The sequence below is a fragment of the Diceros bicornis genome, chromosome 39 (genome assembly GCF_020826845.1).
Source record: "Diceros bicornis minor isolate mBicDic1 chromosome 39, mDicBic1.mat.cur, whole genome shotgun sequence".
In the NCBI taxonomy this organism is placed as follows: domain Eukaryota; kingdom Metazoa; phylum Chordata; class Mammalia; order Perissodactyla; family Rhinocerotidae; genus Diceros; species Diceros bicornis.
In genome coordinates, this window is record NC_080778.1 from 4,393,519 (window position 1) to 4,418,471 (window position 24,953).

Sequence of the window (24,953 nt, forward strand, 5' to 3'; positions counted from 1 at the left end):
TTCCGGATGAGGGTCCTTGCCGCCCGGGGGCGTGTCCGGGGCCGGGGGCGTGGCGTCGGGGCGTCAAGGGGCGTGTCCGCAAGCCCGGCGCGGATCTGTCACCCCTTGGAGCTATCGAGCCGGGGGCGTGCCCGGGGCTAGGGGTGTGTCCTGGTCGGGGGCGTGCCCGGGGCTAGGGGTGTGTCCTGGTCGGGGGCGTGCCCGGGGCTAGGGGTGTGTCCTGGTCGGGGGCGTGCCCGGGGCCGGGGGCGTGGCGTCGGGCTCCCGAGGACGGAAACGCGTCCGGCCCGCGGAGGTCGCGCCGGGGGTCGCGGTCGGCTGGGGCAGGGACGCGTTTGCGCCTGGCGGCCGGGGTAAGGCGTCAGGCCCCCTGGCGCTCGGGTCGTCTGCGGGCTCGGGGCTGGGGTCCGGGGCCCCCTCGGCACGGCGGGCTCGGGCCTGTGCGTCCAGACCCGCCGCGATCCGCCTGTCGGGCCGGCTGAATCCTCCTGGTGGGCCCAGTGGACCGCGCTGCTCGCCGGCTGCCCGGCCAGATGCAGAGAAGGACTTGCGTTCAGGGAAACGCAGGGCCTGGCGCTGGCCATTCTGGCCCCGCGTCCTCGAAAGCTGGGCATTTGTGCACCTTTCGTGTTCTCTCTTGCAGATCTCGGCGCGATGAGGCCTCGGGCACTGCACGGCGTCCTCCCGGGCGCGCTCTGTCTGGCGCTTTGGTGCCTGTGCGGCGCCCTCGGGCTCTGGCGGAGGTGAACCCCTGGGAGTGGGAGGTGCCATCCCACCCCGCCCTGCGCGGTGCCCAGTGCGCCCCGGGGTCTCCACCTCGGCCGGGGCGTGGGGGCGCGCGGGGCAGCAGCTGCAGAGGGGAGGCAGGTGCCGGGTGGACAGAGAGTGTCGGTGCTCTGAGATTCTCCCGGGGGTTGTTGACGCGCACTGACTTTAATTTCTAGTATAGCGCTGGTGCAATGGTGGTGGTTCCTCTTTCTAAGTTTCTTCCTCTGGTCCTTCCTCTCCATCCCTCTCGTTCCTCGTTTCCATCCTTTCTGTTGCAGCTCACGAGTTAGGGGTGAGCAGGCTGTGTTGTAGAGGACTGTCATTTTATTTTTGTAAGACACCAAAATCTCAGTACCAGATTTCAATTTTTTTCTTCTATTTTATTTAATGATCGAGTTCATAGAAGGATTTCATACTTATATACTAGGTGTGAGAAAAAGTGGGTTTTACTTTTTAATTAAGCACCATTGCTGTTTTATCACGGACTTTAAAAGGTAACAATATATTTCAGTTTTCCCAGAAAGTGTGTTTCCTGAAAAAGAGCTGCATTCATTAGTTAGTTTTGGCATCAGGTTAAGAGTGTCACGGGAGGGTAGTGTGGTGTACTGGTGGAGGACCAACACATCCAGATGTGTGACCCTGGAGCTCTCTGTGCTGCAGTTTACTCATGTATGGAGTAGAAATAATGGCCCCTGCCTCCTAGAGTTGATGCGAGGAGAAATCAGTTCATATACAGAATGTGCTTAGAACCACGCCCGGTCAATGGTAATCAATAAATGTTAGCTAAAGACCTGAGGCTGTGATATGTGGTCAGCCCGCTTCTCTTATAATTCATGCAACTGATATAATTGGACAGCCGCTGTGAGCAAGACATGGTTTGGGCAACACAAAGTTGATTCAGACCCTCGAGCGCTTCGCAGATCAGCGGGCATTTTCTCAAGTACTAGCTGGGCTGAGAACTTTCCTTTCATCCTCTGCCTAGGGGGCCTTTCTCTTTACAGCACACTTAGCTTCTCCATTGCTTTAGGGGTTGCTTCTCTTACATTCACATCACCCTTTTGCCTGGATTGTAGGTGGAGAGTCTTGATAGTTTTATTGTCAACTATGTGATGGTCACACTGATGCTCAGGTCTTCCTGGCTATTGCCTCAACTTCCAGCCTCAGTTCCCACCTGTGTGAAGCAAGGGTTTTGCACCCACGAAAAAAACAGCTTCTAACACTGCTTCCACCTCTCATCCTCATGCTGCTTTCCATCTCTTTTTCCTTTTATACTGAGCACTTGCATCATTAATTCAGACTTAAAACTAAGTTTTCATAACATTGCGAATCCTATACTTATTCAGCAGTACTCAGTTATTTACAAAAGCCAATGTGTAGAACTTATTTCTGTTTTACTTTTGAATCTTCCCTTCTAACATTTATCCTGAATTAAATGTCTGCTTGAATTATATTCCCCTGTTGCTGCTGATGTTTTCCATCTATAGAGTGAGTATTTTTGCAAGCTACCCTTTCTGCCTCAGTCTCTTTGCACGCTAAGCCTTGCACACGTGATTGAAGGCTTCCTGCTGAGAGTTCCAAGTGTGAATACAGCGCCACAGTCCCTTCTGTGACAGTGTTAGGGTCGGGTGAGTTTTTCACGTGTGCAGGTAACATGGTGCAGGTACCACATTCTAGACGGTGCCCAGGGGTGTCTGAGGGAGCACCTGTAATCAGACGTCACCAGTTCTGCAGAGAACATGTGAACCTTCACACCGAGCGTAACCTTAACCCTAACCCTAACCCTAACCCTAACCCTAAACAGCAGCAGCTCATGCTAGTTCAGGTCATGTTTTGTTGCCAAATGAACTACAGAACAATTCAGTTTTCAGGGTTTCACATGTGCAGCTAAGGGATAAGAGTCTGTTGCTGACTGCATGAACATCCTCGGGGAAAAGGCGCTTTATGGCTTGTTCCCTCACTCCAGGTCCTAACTGCCCTTCAGTGAGGCCTTCACTGGCTACCTGACCTCTCTTCCTCTGCTTGAAATTATAATCTGTAATTTGAACTCCCCTCCCCACCCCTGCATGCCTATCCTCTCCTTAGGTACATTCTTTACCACTTTTTGCTATATACGCCATGTGTGTTTTCTTACTTAGCATGGTCATTGTCTCCCTCCCTGGCATGTGTGCTTCAGGAGGGTAGGGACTCGGTCCCTCGGGACCCCCATCCCACTGTAGTGCCTGGCCTGTAACAGGCACTCAGTGTTTCTTGAATGAATGAATACTGGCATGAATGGATGGATGGATGAATTTTTCTGTAATTTTAAAAAAGTTCTTGAAAAATAACTTCCTTTTTCTTTTCACAGTGGCAACCATGAGTGGAAAAAACTAATTATGGTTCATCACTGGCCTACAACAGTGTGCAAGGTGAGTTTTCTGCCTCAACTGGCCCCTTTGGTCCAGTGGAAGAGTTGGGTGACATGTGCGTTTCTGCCCCGAGTGCCTCTGGCTGACGGAGCCTTCCGGCCTCTCCTTGCCCTGAGAGGTGTTGGTGGCCGGAGCCGCTCCAGCATAGCTGTGCCTTCCAGGCAGGACACTGTTCCTCCAGGAGGGCTGTGCGCTGGGTTCCTAGGGGTGTGGCATAGGAGCACAGACTGGGTGGCTCAGAGCATCCGAAATCCATTCTTGCACAGTTCTGGAGGCTAGAAGTCTGAAGCCACTATGTGGGCAGGGTTGGTCCCTTCTGGAAGTTTGTGGGGAGAACGTGTTTCACATCTTTTCCGAGCTCCTGGTGTTGCCGGCGATCCTTGGTGTGGCTTGTCTTGTAGACACAGCACTCCAGTCTCTGCTGTCTTACCTGGTGTTCCCCATTGTGTGTCTCTCTGTTTCTTATAAGAACCCCGGTGATTGCGTTAGGGCCCACCCTGGTCCAGTCTGATCTCACCTTAGCTTGATGCCTCTGCAAAGACCCTGTTTCCAGATACGGTCCTGTCCACAGGTCCTGGGGTTAGGACTTCAGCATGTCTTTTTGGGGGACACAATTCAGCCCACAACAGGCGTCGACCTGTGTCCTCCCTTGTTACTGGAAGTCTTACTAAAACGTCTCCCTCGAGAGGAAGGGAGCTGACGGCCGTTCCCTGCCTGCCTTGCTGTGCTCAGCACAGTCGGCCCCTTTCTCCCCTCAGGCTGGCCTCTCGCCCTGGCTCTGTCTCACCGAGTTCTGTCAGCGTGTCACGGCTGAGCTTCTCATGAGAGCCTCCAGCTGGAGGGGGCCCAGCTCAGCCTGCTCCCTACAGGCCCCGTTCCCCCTCCTCCGTCCTGTGGGTGGTTTGTGAAGCTGATCCTGGCATTAGCTACACAATTATTTGAAGGTGTGTCATCATATTGCTGAGCTATCCCTAATTTTATTAGTGTTTCTGGAATTTTGACTTGAGACTTCTAAATTTTGAGGCCTTTTGTTTTAATTACTGCGAGTGGGAAGTTGCCAATAATTCTATATAGTTTGGGCATCTCGTGTGATATTAGGGGCACTCTTGCTTTTGTTTCTGCCTCCAGCATTTAATGACAATGACATTCTTTTCCACTTCCTCACTGATTTATTTATTTCTGTTGACAAACAAAAATGAAATTTCACGTGTATCCTCACCAAATTATGCTCTTGATCCAGAAACTCATTTCTAACTGCATATCTCTTACTATATTAGTCTCCTTGCTGTGCTTTTTTTTTTTTTTTTGCTGAGAAAGATCGGCCCTGAGCTAACATCCATGCCAATCCTCCTCTTTTTGCTGAGGAAGATTGGCCCTGGGCTAACATCCGTGCTCATCTTCCTCCACTTTATATGGGACGCCACCACAGCATGGCCTGACAAGCGGTGTCTAGGCCCGCACCCGGGATCCCAACCTGCGAACCCCAGGCTGCTGAAGTGGAGCACATGAGCTTAACCACTGCGTCACCAGGCCGGCCCTTGCTTGCTGTGTTTGCAGTTTTTCAAAGTTCACAACTTACTGTCTCTGCCCCAGTGCTGTTTCTTTGCTCTGGGGCGACCGTGGAGCTGGGTGCGAGTAGGACAGAGTCACCCGTGACCAGTTGTCAGTTTGTTGGAGATCTAGTTCTCTGTCCTGGGCACTTAGGGGGCCATGGGTTCCCTCAGGAAGGCCCTGTGTATCTTGGGTGACACTAGAGGCTGTGCCTTCAGGGCACGGGACGAGGTTGGTTGGTGGGTGAGGCATTTATGTGACGGAGTATGAGTGTGTTCCTGGGCCCTGACTGTAAATATTCATGGAAGTGCATTCCTGCCTTGAGGCTTCAGAAATGAGACTTTTAAAAAAATCAGCTGTACTAGTGAAATGTCATTGTTAGGGAATTAATTTCAAACCAGAATGGCTGTGAACAGGATTCTGCTAGTCCTTTCAAGGTGTCATCTGGGCACCCTGGGCTCCTTCCCCATGAGCGAAGTGGGCATTACAGGTGCAGGGGCAGGTCTGCGTGCTGCACAGGTTCTCGCTGCTCGGCACAGCCCCTCGGGCACATGCTGGGCTGATGGTGAAAGAAAGCTGCACCTTGGCCCCGGTCACCCTGCACAGGCTCGTCCTCTAAGACCCTGGACGTAGAGGGGGCAGAAGGCCCACCCTCGGGTCCTGGCCTTGCTCTTCACCAGCCGGGCCCCTGTGGGAAGCGACCCCCTGCTTTGCACTGTGGTTTCCTCGAGGATGAAACTGGGGTGTGGGTCCCACAAGAAGCAGCTGCCTCCCGCAAGAGCTGATTCAGAGAGGAAAGGCTTGAAAACATGAGCACCACACCTCACCTGTTCCTCCCGGACCCCGACATCTACTTTTTATTTGCTTATTCACTGCAGGGACACGGGCATGAGTTCTGTCTCATCCGGCCTGATCGCGGAGATAGATTCTTCATGGTTGGTTGTTTTGGAAAAACTCCATTTTAGCTAAGCAATTTGGAGTTCCCTAAAGAGTGTTATACTGGGATTTTTATCTCTCTGAGTTGATCTTTATTATTAAGGATATGCTCCTATTCACACCTTGACGTTTCTGTTGGTTCCGAATTCTCAATACTTATTATTTCACTAACGTATTTGGACCCAGTGCCTGAGCAAACTTGAGTTTAGCAGGGTATTGTCAGCCTTTTGTTCTCAAATATTGATTTTTGATTGTATGACAAGGAAATTCTGGGCAAATATGAGTGATTCCATCAGACTGACTTAATTGGAGAGCACATAAAAAAAGCAAAAATAGATTTTTAATTCAGTTATCTAAATTGTTGGAGGATTGGTCCACTCATTTCAGATAGAACATCCTGCCCCCTTGTAGTTGCCTTGTGAATGTGTTGCTGGAATGAACTAATTGTAAATTACCACGGAATTTATTTTGTGTTCATCCTGCACGGTATCTCTTTTATGTATGTCTAAAGAAAGGAAGGTTGCTAAATGTATTTAAATAAGCAATGAACCCATTATTTTCTGTGTCTTTTCTCCATAGGAAATTGAAAACGACTGTAGCAACCCTCCGGACTACTGGACGATACACGGATTATGGCAAGCACTTAATGCAGTTAAAACTTAATTAAACGCTCAAGGGAAGCTAGCTAACATGAAACTCTAGCTTGTTCTGATCCTAATATTTATACTTGTGATTTTTGTTAGGAAACCAGATCCTTATTTAAAAATATCTTTAGTCTTTCTAACTTAACCCTAATTCTGTTGTCGTTCTGTTTTGATAGAACAGTAACAGTCAAGTTTAAATATACATTTGGGGATTCTGGGTAGGTTTTAGGATCACTAAATTTTAATGATCTCATTTTATTCTTCTTTTGGGGGCAGTAAATAAATGTATAAAAATAAATAAATGTGTGTAATTATATATACATTATATGTATCTGTATTATACACACATCACAGATACCGAAATTCACTTTTCTGGTTTTGCCTGCATTTTGTTTAGTTCGTTCTTTTTTCATTTGAGCATATATTTATGATGTTAAACTGTGTACGTTACCTTGCCGCATGAGAGGAATCCGTCTTGTCCCACTGCTCCCAAGAGAGGAGGGGCCCTTCTGGCTTTTGCTGGCACACGCATGTTCCTCCGGTACAGGGGTTCCTAGGAAGCAGAGTAAACTGCAGCCTGGGGACCGGCCTCTAGTCCCACCTTCGCCCCAGGCTCGTCTCTGGGACCCCGGCTTTGCCGGGTTTTCCTGCTGTCCTCTCTGCTTCATTTCTGAGCTGGGATGACAGTGCAGAGCGCTGCCCTTGTCCCAGTGGGGGAATTGCGCTGGTTTCAGGTTCCTGGGCCAGCCTTTGACAACGGAGACATGACAGGGTTGTAGAAAGTAGATTTGGAGACCTCGTGAACTAAGCTGCATCTGAGAACTGAGAGGTGACACGTCCAGAATTAGACACATGAGGACAGACTTACAGTTCAGGAGGGAGCGTAAGCATGCTTGGTATTTAAAAAAGTCATACTAGCTGATCTGAAGTCGTTACTTTCTGAGCACGTTGTATATGTTGTCTCATTAGTCCTCATCACCAAGGAAAGAGATGGAAACTTGCCGTTGTCACACTTCGGTTGTGGAGTGGAGATTTGCAGAGGCAAATAACTGAGAACCCCAGCAGGAAACCCCACCAGACCTAACGCTGGAGCTCTCCATACTGGGTTCTTTATTTTGCTTCCCCGGCTAGAAAGGCGGCCTGTTTGCATTATGCCTGGACGTTTTTAACACAACTCTTTCCCCTTTGAAAGAAACCCGAACTGTGACTCCCATGGCATAAGGAATTCTTTATTAAACGACTCCCATGGCATAAGGAATTCTCGCTTAGAATTTCTCTTCCCTTTGTTCTCTGCAGACCTTAGTGGAAGTGTTTTCTCATGTCATTTGGAACACATCCCAACCAAGACTAATTTCTCTTTATTTTTCTAATTTTAATTTCAAGGCCTGATAAAAGTGAAGAATGTAATCGATCGTGGCACTTTAATTTAGAAGAGATTAAGGTATTAACTTTTATTAATTATGTTACCACTGCAGAGCATTGCACTAGACTAACTCTTTCCTTCACAGGTGTACCCTCAAAGTCATGTTTTAAAGTGAGGGGATCAGGAACATATTCACCAGGATTGAATCCCTGGTACTTGTTTAGTATTAAGTGATGTCTAAAATAACCTCAAATTAAATACGAACTAACTTTTCTTCCCCTCTGTGCTGGGCCCAGACCTCTGCAAATGAACTGTGTGAAGTGAAGGCTGACGTGAGCAGAGCCCACCCTGGCCCTTGCCTGCCAGCCCGTTAGTCCCCATTAGTGCCGCCGAGTCCACGTGGGCTTGTCGTGTGGTTAGGCGGGTCTAGATGGCTCTGGCTTGGAGAAGAGGCCCATGGTGCCCACAGCCATCCTTTCTGGTGTGGGTGGGGAGGTTTCTAGGAGAGACTGTGGGCAGGGAGGAAGTGAAGGGCCTTTCCAGTACGAAGGCTCGTGTTACAGAATAACTCACGGGACTGGAATTTACGAGAGTCATTAGCAGAAGTGCTCTTTTGAGACATTCCTCCCTCAAGTTCACCTGCGCGCCGCACCCCCCCCCCCACACACGACGGCTCACCTTTCCTCGGGGTGCCAACAGCCCCCTGTCATCCATCAGGGTAACTAGGACCTGGATTTACAGGGCGGGGTCTGTGAGGTCCCGGGGGCCACCCTGAAAATGTAGGGCAGAATCACAATTTGCTAGAATTATGGGTCCTTCCTGGGAATGTACGCCCCCAGAAGGACAAGGTGATAGTTCCAAACCCATCTCAATTTCTAGTCCAAATGGAGTTGTTTCCCCCTTTCTCCTTCCTGTGAGGACATTCAGTGGTGTGAGCCAGGAGTCCTAAGAGGCCGGGGACCATCTATAAGAGTTATCAGTACGCCCCGAAGCCTGGTAACATCTCTTTTTCTTCAGACATACTTTCCTCTTCCCGGACTCACTTCAGCTTCCCCTAATACCATGGAGATGTTCCTGGTGAGAATCTTGTGATCCTCAAGAGGAATTAGAGGTTAATTTATTCAGTAATGATGTACTGAGTGCCTACAGTGTGCCAGACCCCGTGCCGGGGGCTGGAGACACACGGGAGCAGAACTAGAAGTGGTCTCTGGCCCAAATTGCTTATATGGCGACATAGGTGCTAATGAAGTCATCATGCACATACAGAAGTACTAACTGGGTGTCTGGAGGGAAAAGTACTTATAGATTAGGACAGTGGACCTGAGCTAGGTTCCTCTGCAGAGGTGATATTTGAGCTGGAACCTGACTTAACTAGGTGAAAGGTGAAGAAGACTGAGGAAGCAGCATGTGCAAAGGCCCTGGGGTAGAAAGTACAGAGGTTTTGAGAAGCTGGGAGGAAGCCATTGTGGCTAGGGGATGAGCCATGAGCCTGGATAGTGTTCAGGACCAGTTCATGCAGAGCCTTGTGTGCTGGTTAAGAATTGTTTCTTTGATTTAAGACCCAAGGGGAAGTCATTGGAAGCATTCAGGCTGGAGAGTAAAGTAACCCAATGTGTTTTTTGTAATGGTTGCCCCGCTGCCGTGTGAGTGGTGAGAGTTGTGTGGGGAGATGAAGGAGGCTCCTGCAGGGTCCCTGCAGGAGGTACAGAGCTTCAATAAACGGAGGCCGTGGAAATGGAGAGGGGAAGGACATTCTGGAAGTAGAATGCAGGGGCTCAGGGGTTGATCAGCTGGGAGAGGAAGCATCAGCCAGGACTCTGGGCTTCACTAGGTGGGCGTCAGTCTCCTTCCCTGACATGGGGGATGCTGGCAGGGGCCCGGGCTTTGGCGGAGGTGTGACCGAGAGTCGGCCTGGGCCGTGTGGGGTTGGAAGTGCCCTGGAGTGTCCGGGTGGGTTCAGTATGTCAGGAGAGGTCGGGGCTGGAGGGGAGCTCCCGGCGCAGTCAGCGCATGGCCCGTAAACTGAAGCCGTCAGTGTGACTGGGTAGAGCAGAGAAGGCAGGAGCAGGCCTCGAGGAGCCCGTGGTGAGAAGAACAGGAGAGACAGGGCGCGTGAAGAAGCCGGCAAAGGAGGGGGAGAACTGGGGGAGGTGCGTGAAGGAGCGCTGACAGGGCCCGTTGAGGCAGGCCACAGATGTTCTTTGGGTTGAGCGACTTGCAGGTCAAGGGAGGAGGTGACCATCAGCCACCTGGTTCAGACGGTGCTGGTTTACTTGTTTGGTAGCACAGTGTCCAAGGTAGCATTTGTCCCAAACAAAAGTGGCCTGTTTGTCACCCTGCCTTGTCACTGTGCATCATCTGAGGGCTGGCGGGGGCTGAAGCCAGACTGTGGCCAGTGGGAGATAGACGTGGACACGGCGAGGTGGACAGGTGGAGAGAAGGTCGGCCGTGGGGAGATGGGGAGAGGGCCGTCTGGGCGGGTGGGGTTGGGGGTTAAGTTGCTTAATTACGGGTGGGTTGATGGGGGGGCATCCGCAACCATGGTAGTGGGGGCCACTCTGAGGAGGTGAGGTCATCCTGCGTTCAGTTGTACACCTTCTTAATCGAACCTTTTTCTGGCCGCGTGGGTGTGTAGAAATTGAAAAGTAAACCCGAACACTGTTCAGTTTAGGGAGACTGTCTGTAGAGGCGGGAGGGCTCAGACTGCCCAGCCAAACGGGCTCTTCTCGGGGAAGGAGAACATGTATGTTTGTTGTTTGTTTTAATTAGTAGACGTGATTTTTTTAGAGCAGTTTTAGAAACCGAAAACAGAAAGACTAAATGGAGAGTGCAGTCGTTCCCCTTCCCTGCCCCCTCCCCACATAGCTTCCCCTATTACAAATGTCTTGCATTAGTGTGGTACATTTGTTACAATTGATGAGTGAGTATTCATACTTTATCACTAACTGAAGTTTATAGTTTACATTAGATTCACTTTCTGTATTACCTAGTTTTATGCGTTTTGACAAATGTATGATATCATTGTATCCCCTGTGATGGCATCATAGAGAGTATTTCACTGCCCTAAAAGTCCTCTGTGCTCCCCCTATTCCTCCCTCCCCCCAGCCCTGGCAACCACTGACCTTTTCACTGTAGTTTTGCCTTTTCCAGGATGTTGTATAGTGAGGATCGTCCATTATGCAGCCTTTTCAGATGGGCTTCTTTCACTTAGTAATGTGCATTTAAGGTTCCTCTGTGTCTTTTCATGGCTTGATAGCTCATTTTTTTTAGCCCTGAGTAATATTCCATTGTCTGGATGTACCATAGTTTGTTGATCCACTCACCTATGAAAGCTTGTATTTTCAAATGCAGTTTTATGATGACTCAAATTTTCCTTTTAGATATGTCTTAAGAAATACTTCATGCAGAATAATACAGAATCACTTTACTCACCTGACTGTTATTAACAGAACTCAATTTTTTTTTTTTTTTTTGAGAAAGATTAGCCCTGGGCTAACATCCATGCCCATCTTCCTCCACTTTATATGGGACACCACCACAGCATGGCCTGACAAGGGGTGTGTCGGTGTGTGCGCGGGATCCGAACCCTGGGCCACCACAGCAGAGCGTGCACACTTAGCCACTACGCCACCGGGCCAGCCCCAGAATTCAACTCTTTTAATGTATTGGTTTATCACATTTACCTTTTAGGTTATGAGCTGTTTGGTCCTACATAGATGTTTTTTTTAATTGTACACAGGACCTTTTGCCAGACATGAAGATATACTGGCCTGACGTCACCCATCCACCTAATCACAGCCATTTCTGGTAAGTCTAAGTACTAACAGCCATCATGGGTCTTGACCCACAAGTGTGAGAGTGTCATGGGTGTGTTCTCAGTGGAACTCAGTGGAACAGATGGCAACACCTGGCTTCTGAGGCTGAGAAGTCTGAACAGCCTTCTATCTGCTGTGCCATTTTCGGTGCCTTTGGGTAAAAGGCATAAATGTCCTTTTCTGGATACAAAAAAGGCAAAATGGAATTTACTTTACCAACTTGTTTTTAATCTATTTCATTCATTACTTCCTTTTAAAAATTTCCTCTACTGAGGTTTAACTAAGCCAAATACTTGCCTAAGAAGCCGTCACTCCAAATCAGACAGGAGAGAATATTTCTTAAAGAAATTGTGCTACTGTCTTGAAATATATCAAAAAAAAAGAAGACATAGTTAAGAAAATAATTATCTCATTCGTATGAGAGATTAGGGCAGAGAGAAAGTGGGCTTTTCACTTGCGGCCCAGTCCGCAGTCTGTTCCAGTGAAGCATCTTTCAGTTCAGCAGGAAATGCTGTTTAAGTCAAGACAGCTTTTAAAATCACTGCCTTAAAAGAAGATAAAATTAATATTCCTTTTATTTACATTATATTAACCAAAGACAGTTCTTTATTTTCTCCATCTCATTCCAACATGCCGATTTATAATTCACCTTACAACTAATCAGATTTTGTTTAAAATGATTAACTTAACTTGGAAATATTTTTGTGTTGAATTTTCAGGAGAAGAGTTGGGTTTAGAAAAAAGCTTTTTTAAACAAAACAGAATGAAGATGATGTCATCTTCCTGGTTCACTAGTGTTCAGTTTGAGATTCCACTTGGGGGTGTGTGGCAGGGCGGTGGTCTTAGGATTCACAGATCCTGGATCTGTAGGTTGAAATCATCCGTTGGATAGAAAAGAGGACCACTTGATGAAAATTTGGGAGATGAACGGTTCAGGTCTCCAGCACTTGTTCTGCACAGCCTGTGTTCTATCTAAATAGATAATGGCCTTAATGAGTTGAAATGGGAGAAAACAATGAAAATAACCTTTATATAGCACTTCACAGTACACTTCAGAATAATGAATCTATGGTAACTAAGTATGCAAAATATCATTTTTCTAGTTCTTACAATGTTCCATGATAAATCATGAATCAATCAAATTGTTGCCAAGTGGCTTAAAAACAAATCAGCAAACGTACATAAGCCTGTGACTTGGGTCCTTGAACAGTTAGTCCGAATAATGTGAACAGAGGATGCATTTATTTTTGTGCTCTAGTAAAGGCAAAATGATTTACTTTTTCAGGTTGAATAGTTAAATTACACACTTAAAAACTTTTCTTCTCAATGAAACATCACACATTAGTTAATACGTATACTGTCTCGAGCTCTGCAGTACAGAATGGCAGACGTGGAGACTGCCTGTGTGGCGCTGTCACCACTGTCTCCCTAGTTACTGCACTTGGGATGCTGTTGCCCAGATCGCCTGTCCTGTACGAGTTTCTAGGGTGCCCAGAGAGGCGCCGCCAGCCTCTCCTCCTCGGCTTTGTTGTCAGAGAGGGAGGGTTCCGTCAGAAAACGTCTCTCTTCAATCCCAAATAAGGATCCAGTATGCAAAGTAGAGGGTTTTGGTATTACTTGGTGCTCGAGAGAATTCCCCAAGATTAAATCTGTTAATAAAATTAGCCATGTCGAAAAACAGTATGTACACAACCCTCTGCAAAGTAGGACTTTTGTTTGTTTTTTGATTCTTGTAAGAAAAAGAACCAGGTTCGGGTCCTGCCCAGAGTGCGGATGCAGCCTCGCTGTGGAGGTGTCCCTGGGCCTCAGCCGTCCATGGGGGGCAGTGACCTCTCATCCCTGAGGCGGGCCAGACAGTCACAGGAGGGTGACCCCAACATCTGCTCATGTGCCCGGTCACTTCAGATTGGTAACTGACAATTTTATGTTTAACGAAAAATGTCCAAATCCAGATGACGTGTGATTAAATGTTTTGAACTACATTAATATCAATACTTTAAATATCCTTATCCCTAACATCTATTGAGTTAAGCTTGCTCCAAAAATAATAATAGTTGACATTTATTGAATTTTTTTTGTGAGCTAGGAACTGTTTGGGCTTGTGTAAAGTGCTCTCCGTGTTTCAGCTGATTACCACACCTCCAATACTCCTGGAGAATAGGTGCTAGAATTATGATTTTTGTTTCACAGAAATGGAGGCACCTATAATGCAGGTTACATTTTCAATTTGTCGGAAAGAGTCTCCTGTTTCTACACTATAGAGTATAGAAAGTTATCGGATACTTCCCTCTGGGAACTATTCTAGATGAAGAAAGTTAGTTATTCATCCATTTTTATCCTTCCTTGGAGTTTCCTCAGGTCTGAGAGACCTGTAACTCACAGCTATCGCCGTTACCTAGAGCTGGCACCCTGGAAGGATTTACCAGTGAGTTAGGGCACGTTTAGATTGTATTTTTGAGGGTCGGCATGAGTGCTTTATGATGGCAGTGTGGATGTTATTTATTGAAACTTCATGAATTCATCGGGGGTAAAGCTGAGGGAACCTGACGCCCATTGTTTTTCCACGCTAACAATGGTTAGCATCTGAGTCGACAGGTTGTCAGTCATTCTGAAGATGGGTGTAATTTGCATTTAGCATTGGTAGGACGGCAGCGCATCACCCCGGAAGGGCGCTGTGTGGAGTGGAGAGTGGTATTCAGCTGCGGGCTCTGGGACTGCCCAGTTGAGTGGCCTTCAGCATGGCACCTCACTAGCTCCTCTGAGCCTCAGTTTCCCCATTTCTAAGCCAGCAATATAACTCTTGCCTTGCAGAGTTGTGAGAACCAAATGAAGAATGTGAAAGCGTTTTGTAAAACTTTAATCTGCAATAAAATGTGAGGAATTATTCTCAATAGCAGTATTTCTCTTGAATACAGATTGCTGTTTGGTTGCAGACATGTGGTTAGGCTGCTGTCTTACTACAGTCATCTCTGTAGATGAGTGTAGATGCTATCGTAACGCTGTGATGACGAGCAGAGGCTGTCATGGGGAACGGGCCTCAGGTGTTCTTTGTCACAGCCATTCTGCCTTTTCTTTGCTGGTTGCTTAGAAATGGCGGTGTGGCCTCTCTGAAATTCCCTGGCTGTAAAGCACGAGCTTCCTGCCGAACCGCCAGCGCTATGTGACTTTGTGGGTGCTTGAACGATGCCATTTTCCTTTTTCTCAGCTTTGATTTGCTATTAATTGTAGAAGTGAATGGACTTGGTTAACAGTGGAAACCTGAAGAGAAGATCAGAGTGCTCCTTGGAGGTTGTCCTGTGCTCACGGGGCCTGTTTCTGAGCGTGGGGGATTCGGATGATTGCCTGTGTTGCAATAAGGCATTTCATCCTTCCTGCTCTGTAAAAGAAACAGCACGCCTCCTGCACGTGCATGTCCTACACTGGGAGAGAACCCATGTGCACGTTTGTGTTGTCCGTTAGTTTCATTACTTTTTAACTAGAGATTTGATTTTTTTAAAAAATACTCTTGCAGGAAGCATGAGTGGGAGAAACACGGGACGTGTGCAGCCCAGCTGGATGCCCTCAATTCCCAGAAGAAATACTTCGGCAAAAGTCTGGATCTGTATAAGGACCTTGCCCTGAACAGGTAGGCGACTCTCGCCATCCAGCTGCTCCTCACGGGCAGTTCCTGTGTGTCAGAGCCTCGCCCTCAGACCTTGACTCTCCAGTTTGTCAGTCCCAATCCTGGGGAGTGTGTGTAGAGCCACACTGCCTGGTGCAGCGGCCTCCGCCTCTTGTGCTGTGGACCCTAGTGAGGCAGCAGTGGAACCGTTCCTAAGAAATACTTGCGTCCCCTGCAGTGCCTTTCCAAATCACTCTGGGTGATAACCATGCAGACTGGACGTGGAGACTCAGGCCGCCTCTCTGGGTATTGATATCAGACAGTGAGTGGGCCTGAGGAAAAACAGGGCTCTGACCGGGGCGTGCCTCCTTCAGCCGTGATTTCTGACCCAAGTGTACAAGTCTGCTGCGTTAACACGGCAGTGTCTCTAATGTGGGAAATCAGTAGTCTCTGGGTCTTTGCTGAGTGCTCCCGGAAGAAGCAGGAGGAGGCGGTGGACGAGGGTCCCTGAAGCCCTAGAGATTACCCAGACCCGTGTGATCCTGCCACTGCCTACCCCTCACCAGCTCTGGAGACCAGGGGAGCGGGTCACTGCGTGTGAGCTACCAAACTCATAAAAACCAGTAGAGTGGCCTGTCGAGAAGCAGAGCCCAACCCGCTCAGGGCCTGGCCTGTCACCAGGGCAGCAGGGGGCAAGGCCGGCCTTCCACTGTCTGGACGTTTCTGGTGTACCAAGTGTGTGAGGAATTCTTTTTTTTTTTTTTTTTTTTGTGAGGAAAATCAGCCCTGAGCTAACATCCGATGCCAATCCTCCTCTTTTTTGCCGAGGAAGATTGGCCCTGGGCTAACATCTGTGCCCATCTTCTAATTTATATGGGATGCCACCACAGCATGGCTTGACGAGCAGTATGTCAGTACGCGCCCAGGATCCGAGCCTGCAAACCCCGGGGCGTCGATGTGGAGTGCACGCACTTAACCACCGGGCCGGCCCTGAGGAGTTCTGACTGGTCATAATAAACCAGTGAACTAGTTTTCAAAACCGTGACAGGAGATTATACAGCTTGCGTTAGTCAGAGCAAGCCAGAATACAATCAAGAACCTTTGCTAATCAACTGTATTTAAGCTGCGTGAATCGAATGTGCTGAGAAGATGAATAGGCCTCCCTCAGCTCTCTAGACACGCGCTCTAGTCCCTCGGCGTGCAGAGGCGGCCACAGGTGGCGCGTCGCCCTCCCATTTCACTGTGATCAGAAGCGATCTAACAGCTGAGATTTGGATGAGGTGGCACACGCTGGAACAGGAGGGGCAAGCGCCTTTGGGGACCAAGATTACATGAAGAACACCCTGCAGATCAGGGTTCAAGTCCCCACCTCACAGGGGTCATGCTTTCAAGTGTGCCTTTGACGCTGCTTCTGACACTAGCCAGTTGTCCAGTTTGGTTATCGGCCTCTTAGGGTCTCATTTCCAAGCTGTAAGATGAAAGGCTGGGTCGCCCTTAGACTCTGAAGTCTCTTCTAGCTGTTAAATCTGCAGTCCTGGGTCCATACGCTAAGGAAGTGGCATGAACAGCAGCATGTTACAGACCCTGTGTGATGTGATTATCTGTAGGGTTTTTGTGCGGGAAGCACTGTTTTCTTGCAGTAAGAGCAAGGCCTTTGGAAACATCTCCTCAACCAAAAACTGTAGACAATACCCACTTCAAAATCCTTGCGAGAGTTAACTGAGACGAGGGTGCAGCAGAGCTCCTGGATCCAGGACAGGTGCAGTGAGAGAAGCAAGACTGACAGCACAGCATCCACGTAGGAGCCTTCGGAAGACAGGCAAGATGCCCTCTGTTTCCAGATAAGGGCTCGAGGTCCTGATGCTGCCACAGCTACAAGTAATGTGAGGTCGGGCTCACTCCACCACCCAGTTTTTGTTGAATCAAACAGGGAAAGGAGAATAAATGATACTGCTGAAAGTTTTTAAATAAAATATCTAAGCAATTCATCCCTTTATCCAACAACTGTTTATTAAGGACCTCCTGTTGTCACTTGTTGAATCTCGGTAGCTTTATTCATATACACACATGCACAAAATCGCCAAGTCCCAGGATCACTGGAGACTCATCCAGCCCTGGCCGTCGATGGGCGGTGCTTCTCTAGTCGTTCAGGCGGCAAGTATTTACAGAGGGCCTGCCAGTGAGAGCACTGCTGGGCATAGGATGTTTGTTAGAAACTCTGCAGAACAATTATAGAGCAATTACATCCTTTCCCAGTTTCCCCAATGAAAATCTAAAATCTTAGTACTCACCAAATTAAACTTAAGTCAAAGCTTAAAATCCCTTGTATTTTTCTCTATATTGTGAACCATTACTGCAGCTTCTCTTTTTCTTTAAGCCTGTCAAATTATCATAAACTAGCAGTTTTTTATTCACTTTATGATATGAAAGTAGTAAACCTGAAAAAATGCGGACTATCTTGAATCGAAGTTCTCGGATTACCCACAGATGTGGGGATTAATGCCAAACTCATCTTAACTCAGTAGAAAACACTGTAGACACCGTTCTGGGCCAGATGCCAGGTCTCCCACATCTCCCTCTCTCTCTGCTTTATTTCCTCGATGACCTAACTCAGGAGGCCCTAAAGCAGTGCTGCCCGCGAGAAGCAGAACACAAGCCACATGCGTCATTTTAAATTTTCTCGTAGCATCATGAAAAAGAGCAAAAAGAGGGGCCAGCCCAGTGGTGTAGCGGTTAAGCTGCCGAGTCCTCGGCAACTCATCTGCAGGTTCGGATCTTGGGCATGGACCTCCTCACCACTCATCAAGCCATGCTGAGGCGGCGTCCCGTGTAAAAGAGCTACAACTTTACAACTGTGATACACGACCGTGTAATGGGGCTTTGGGGAGAAAAAGGAAAAAAGAGGAAGATTGGCAACAGATGTTAGCACAGGGCAAATCTTCCTCAAAAAAAACACATTAATTTCATAATATATTATATTTTGTTGAATCCAGTATATCCAAAATCTTATCACTGTTACTTGTAATAAATATAAAAAAATTATTGAGAAATTTTGCATTTTGGGGGCACGAAGTCTTTGAAATCTGATATTTATCCTACACTGACAGCACAAGGGCAGGCAGTGGGCAAATCTATCTCTAGAGCTTCAGGGACCCTTGTCCACCCCTCCTGCATGGTTTAGGAGCACTTCAGCAAAGATCCAGAGACTCCTGATGTTCGGTGTTATTAACACAATACACCTTTGTCAGAAATCAAGGCTGAGGGAGGCATGCCCTGGTCAGAGCCTTGTTTCCCTCTGGCCGACTCCTGTCTGGTGATGTCAGTACCCCGAGAGGCAGCCTGAGTCCCGGAGTCCACTCTGCCTGGTCGTAACCCGGATAATCCAGAGAGGCGTGATGGGGCTACAGAGTATTTTTTTGGAGTTATTCATCTGACAATTTTTTATATTGTACTCCATAATTGAATAAGTAAGTTCATCACATGGTGCTTTGATTAGGATTTGCTGTCTTTGGTCAAAACCATGTGCTTTAGGAAAGGATTCAAGGCTGTAGGTGTCGAACGTATTTCAAGTGCGGTTTTCTAGGATAAGCCTAGAATCCAAAAGTGGTTGGTAACCTTTTTTTAGAACAGGTGTGGCAAACACGTGGCAGTGTGTGTGCCGACTCCGTGTGGTAGTGGCCATCCTGAGCACTGCTGAGAAGGGTCCAGGGGCTGGAAGGAGAACTCGGATCAGCAGTGTGCACCGGGGGCAAGGGGAGGGCGGGGCGGCTTGAGTGCCATGTATTTCCTGTCCTTGTTAATAGATTTGTTTCTCAAAGTAATAGAAAATAAGCACTTTCCTTTGAGAGCATCTTAATTTTTACTATGAAATATGGTGTTAGAATAGAACAAGAAAGGAAAATGGACCTTCATTATACAGCTAATTTTTTTTTACTTTCAATTTTAGCATGCTCCAAAAATTGGGGATAAAACCCTCTATCAATTACTACCAGGTGAGTCTTGCTCTCAGCCTCTTGTCAGATGTGTGGGTACTGAGGACACCTAGCAATACCAGTGTCACTTCGCCCAGGAGCCACCGTTGGGTTTTCAGTGACCTGAACAAGCCCCCTTCCTACTAGACTGTTACGTTTCTCAATAGATTTATTTAAATTTTGTTTTCCTGTGCATATTGAGTATAAACCGAAGGCCACTTAAACCAATGACTTTGAAGCCCAAAGTCACGCTCCTTGGGGAGAAGTGTGTTTAATGTGCAGTTTGAAAAGCATATTCAGTATTATAATATTTTGTTTGTGGAAGAAACATAAAATTTGTTTCTTTTGTTTGCATGATAAAACTGTAGAGATGTAAGCATGACCAGATCTTATTGGCTGGTAAGCATATGTAAAAGGTCATTGTTTTCAAGCCACACCCACTCCTGTCATTTGGGGTTGTCCCACAGAGACCAACTGCGTGACTCGCAGAGCCTAAAACATTTTGTCTTGGGCCTTTTACAGAGTAAGTTTGCCGACTCTCCATTTAGAGAAACATATCTAATTCTTTGAGATAGTTTTTATATTTAGCATCGGTATGGATTTAAAAAAGGTTTACAGTTGCTGATCTTCGCAAATCCATGGTTCCAGTCTCATGGCTGGATACTGAACCATTATTCTGGTCTCTGGACAGTCTGTGGGATCAGTGGCACCCTGGTCTCTGCTCTCTGTGGTGCGTGAGTTCGTCCGTGCAGCCAGTTTCCAGCTGATGAGTTTTTCTCCGGCCTGGAGAGCGGGGAGGGAGGGCACAGTGACCCTGGGGAGGGAGGGTCAGCTGCCCTTCCAGGAAGCCATGAGGAAGTGTGTTGCAGGGCCCTCCCGTCCTCAGCTGGTTTCATGGTGGATAAGGGAAACATATTTTACATTTTTGCCCAGAACTTGGCGTTCAGAGAACTGATTTCATTTATAATAAAAGCAACAATGACCACAGATGTTTTCTGAGCTCCTTCTCTGCCGGAGGCCCTTGTTAGATTAGAAATAGCATGATGCCGGTAGCTCAGACAGAGGGCCTGACCTATGAAAGTGGGTTTGATTGACTGTCAGGAGATTTTCTGCTTTTGCATCCAGCATCCAGGCGCTGAGTATAGACAGAAGAGCAGGCAGAGAGGAGAATGGAAACCATGGGGAGCAATCGTGGTGCCATTACAGTCTGGTGGGTGGAGCCCGAGGGGGTGACATCCTCTCCTTGGTCGGGGTGGGGGTTTCATTCACCAGCATCTGAGTCCTGTGTGCGAGCCCAGAGGTGCTCAGGGAGGAGATTACACTGTTGTCAGCTGTGCAAGAACGTAAACCAGAGTGTCAGGTCTGAATAGAACACAACTAAGTTTTCTCTGTTCAAGTTTCATTTCTAATGCACTTTATTTAATTTCAGATTTCAGATATTAAAGATGCCCTTGCCAGTGTATACGGAGTCATACCTAAAGTCCAGTGTCTTCCACCAAGAGAGGTCAGACGTGCTATGTTGTGTCGGCCTTTCTGTCTTTATCGGGAAGACAAGTTCAACTCTCCCGACAGCTTTGTGCTCACCAGGAGTTCCCAAGGGCAGAGTTGTGTGTGTGTGTGTGTGCATGGGTGTGCACACAGGCATGTGTTGTCTGTGCACGAGTATGTGTGTGTGTGTGTGTGTGTATTGAAATAACAGATTGTTCTTTGACGCTATGCTAGGATAGGGTTTGTTTTCTTGACAGTTTACCCTAACGAGAAGGCACCTGTTCTGGAAGGGCAGGTGGAGAAGGGAGCAGAAGGGCTTGTGGACACGTTACTAGAGTTAAACGATTCTGAGTTAGAAAATTTCTAAGTGTTTACAGTGTTAGTCTTAGTGATTTTAGTTGTAGTTATCTGTCCAATTTATACACGGATTGTAGTTTCTTTTGTCAGCTGCGATACTGTGATTTATAAGAAATATATATTTGGTCATTCAGATGACCAAAATATATTTTTCATATATATTTGGTCTTTGTCCTGTTCCTAGCTCACAGCTCCCCAAACTCTTAGACTTTCCTAAGTGATGAGAGTGACAAAGGTGTCTTTTGTTATGTGAATGAGGCGACTGTGGGGGGCTGGTTGCGGGTGGAGCCAACCCTGTGATTAGAGGCTAGAACTTCCAGTCCCACCCCCAGCCTCCAGGGGGCACAGGGGCTGGAGACTGAGTTCAATCACCAGTGGCCACTGAGCTCATCAATTGTGTCTGTGGAGTGAAGCCTCCATAAAAACCCCAAAGGAGGGGTTCGGAGAGCTTCCGAGTTGGTGACCATGTGGAGACTGGGGGAGAGTGGCACTCAGAGAGCATGGCAGCTCCACACCCTTTCCCTATAACATGCCCTGTGCATCTCTTCCAAGTGGCTGTTCCTGAGCTGTCTCCTTTATAATAAACAGATGATCTAGTGAGTAAACTGCTTCTCTGCCTTCTCTGAGCCACTCTAGCAAATTCACTGAACCTGAGGAGGGGGTGGTGGGAACCTGTGATCTATAGCCAATCGTTCAGAAGCACAGGTGACAGCCTGGGCTTGAGACTGACGTCTGAAGTGGGGGCGGGGGACAGTCTTGTGGGAGTGAGCCCTCAACCTGTTTCTCTTTATGTATTTTTCCTATTATCTGGAAGAAATAGAGTGGAATGTGGCATGTGATGCTGCCTCCGGGTAGATGGGGTCAGAATTGAGTGGAATTGTAGGACACCCAGCTGGTGAGCCTCCACACCCACAGTTTATCAGCTGATGAAGACTGGAGTTCTTTTAGCAATTCTGTTTACCTCTTTATCTACAAAAGCCATTTCTTCCCCTGGCCCCGGGATGCGTGTGCTGTGTGCAGTTGTGTTGCACATGCCTGTGTGAGTTTCTAAGATGAGAGCACAGGTCTCACGCGCGGCTGCCAGGCGGGCGTAGGGAGGCGTCTGGGTCGGCCTGGAGCCTCGAGCCGCAGGCTGAGCCCGCTGCCCACAGCCCGTCTCTTGGGGCCCCAGTTCAGCGTTACGGGGAGGTCTTGTTCCCAGAGCCTGGAACCCTAGGTCTGCAGCCACTCTTTTGTTTTCTTCAAATTCTAAAATTTGATGATCCTAGAACCTCGATGATAATTCAAATCTGAGTTCTAAAACGTTTCCCATCTTTCATTGTAGGGTGAGGAGGTGCAAACCCTCGGGCAGATAGAGCTGTGCCTCACCAAGGGCCTGCAGCTGCGGAACTGCACGGAGCCTGGGGAGCCGCGGTCCCGCCGGCGGGACGCCTGGCCAGCCAGGGCCACCGGCCAGGGCCCAGGGCTGGAGGTCTGTGAGGACGGCCCCACCTTTTACCCGCCACCCGACGAGGCCCGTCACTGACGCCCCAATTCTGGAAATATTTTCTGTTATGAAAAGCAAGAGAAATCCACAGACCACTGCTTTTTAAGAAGCAACTTTAAAGTGAAATCCGTTTGCAACTTTCTTGAATGTAAGCCTGTTGGTTTTGCTTTTTACTCCGTGTCTGTGAGTTGATTTTTGTGGCACATGTAAGGGGGGGTGAACATCGGGTACATTGAAAGAAAGGAAAGCTCCCACGCCTGAGTAGCTGCTTTGTAGTTGGAATAAAGCTCACAGTTTTTTCTTTTTTCTCCTTTATTAAGCTCTTTGGCATCTTAGACAAGGTAGGCACCCTGGGAGTTTGGACAAATGGTACAGATTCAGGAAACTCTGGCCTGTATCGCTCTCGGAGCGAGCTGCCGTCTTGGCCTGGGGGTCGTGTTGGCAGCTGCTCTCAGGCAGGAGCAGGCTGACGCGGGCTTGGGCACTGAGGGGCGTCTCTACCTGCCATCTCAGGGTTGACGGTTCTTGTTCCATGAGGCCAGAGGCGACAGGATTCATTCACTGCCAGCGTCTCCCTTGGTGGCCTGGCGTTGGCACAGGCTTGTCCCCTGTGGGCCCTGGTGCTGGCAGGGAGATGCTCTGAGGAAGGGCTACAAATGTCTTCTCTCCTCCTGCCAGAGGGAATCTGGGTGTATTGACAAGTGCCAGGCGGCTTCCCCGTCAGGGCAGTAGATGCTCTGCCCACTGACTAACACCTGCAGGTCACTTTATATCAGGTTTCGACTCCTTTCTTTCGGAAGGTAGCCGGGGCCCTGGGGAAGATTCAGCCCTTGATAAATCAGTATTTAGAAATCCTGTGACGCAGGGTAGCCCCAGGTACACTGCTCCACCCTCAGATAGCTGCGCTCTCCTGATGCCCGATGACACGGTTTTTCTCACAAGAGATGGGAGAGCCCCAGGCGCAGGTGGGCGGCTGCATGCAGGTCTTTACCTGCTGTATGGGACTTCATTTGTAAAATGGGGACACCTAATGTTTGTGCAATGACTTCCCGTGCTTTATTTTTTATTTTTTGTGAGGAAGACATGCTTTATTTTTTATTTTTTGTGAGGAAGACCGGCCCTGAGCTAACATCTATTGCCAACCCTCCTCCTTTTTTTCCCCAAAGCCCCAGTAGATAGTTGTACGTCATAGTTGCACATCCTTCTAGTTGCTGTATGTGGGACGCGGCCTCAGCATGGGCGGAGAAGCGGTGCGTTGGTGCGCGCCTGGGCTCCGAACCCGGGCCGCTGTTAGCGGAGTGCGCACACTTAACCACTAAGCCACAGGACCAGCCCCTCTCATGCTTTATTAAAACTACCTTTACCATTATTTCTCCCTGGTCTCTGCCCTTTTTTAATGTTTTTAGCTGTGTGGGTTAAAATGTGACGCATCTATTTGTCTTAATCAGGTTGATGGTGTCCTATTTCTTTTATTTAATGAACACTTAAAATAGAACTTCCTATTTGCCAGGCATGTGTTGAGCACTTTAAAGTATTAACTTATTTAATCCTAAGAACAACCATATTTTCAAAATAATCCTATCTTTAAAAAATTAAATTGAGGGGCCGGCCCGGTGGCGCAAGCGGTTAAGTGCGTGCGCTCCGCTGCGGCGGCCCGGGGTTCGCTGGTTCGGATCCCGGGCGCGCACCGATGCACTGCTTGGTAAGGCATGCTGTGGCGGCGTCCCATATAAAGTGGAGGAAGATGGGCACCGATGTTAGCCCAGGGCCGTCTTCCTCAGCAAAAAAAAGAGGAGGATTGGCGGATGTTAGCTCAGGGCTGATCTCACAAAAAAAAAAAAAAAAATTAAATTGAATGACTATGAAAAGTGGTACTGTTAGGGATGAAGTTTCCTTTTTCAGGTTTTATAAAGACTGTTAGTGACGGGGTTCAGGGCGGGCCACCCCAGAGTGGGCCCCTTCGGCATGTGGAGGATTTCAAGCTGAAGACAAGGTCCAGCAGACTGGAGAAGAGCTTTCTGCCTCCTCCCAACTGTCTAAAAGACTTCAGACAGGGGGCCTGGCCCGTGAAGAGAGCTGTTATCAGAGAGAACTTTTATGTCTGAGAAACTTATCTGCACGGCATGGCAAACATGTTTACCAACATTTGCTCCTCCCCTTCCCCTGTGAAGTGTCTTCCTTCGCTTTGACCTCCCAGACCCCTACCCACTTCTCCTTAGCTCAGGATGGTATATAGCCCTCAGTTGCCTGAAAGGGAGCCTCTGATCTTTGGGGTTCCCATACCTGTGAAATTAAATTTTTTTTTCTCCTGTTAATCTGTCTTATGTCAATTTAATTATCAGGCCAGCCAAAGAACCTAGAGGGGAAGAGGGGAAAAGTTTTCTTCCCGACATTAGCTAACAAGTAGGTATGAGTGACTCCAACAGCATAAAGAAAAAAAATGCTGAATTTGTCTTCAGAGGAAATCCTAATTTTATTTTCCGACAGGGTGAATCTCTAGGCCTTTTTCTGTGTGCCTAGGGCTGCCATAACAAATTACCGCAAACTAGGAGGCTTAAAACAACAGAA

The 24,953-nt window shown here is 48.0% G+C and overlaps 1 protein-coding gene across 1 annotated transcript; it reads left to right on the forward strand.

Annotated features, from left to right (window-relative positions):
• Positions 1–292: 292 nt before the first annotated feature.
• On the forward strand, positions 293–22,693 carry RNASET2 (ribonuclease T2). The gene is made up of 10 exons (XM_058534007.1): positions 293–353; positions 644–743; positions 3,113–3,173; positions 6,240–6,295; positions 7,688–7,745; positions 11,407–11,474; positions 14,994–15,107; positions 19,030–19,075; positions 20,484–20,558; positions 22,224–22,693. The coding sequence occupies exons 2-10, from the start codon at positions 655–657 to the stop codon at positions 22,422–22,424; spliced, it is 768 nt and encodes a 255-aa protein (XP_058389990.1). The 5' UTR covers positions 293–353; positions 644–654; the 3' UTR covers positions 22,425–22,693.
• Positions 22,694–24,953: the final 2,260 nt, after the last annotated feature.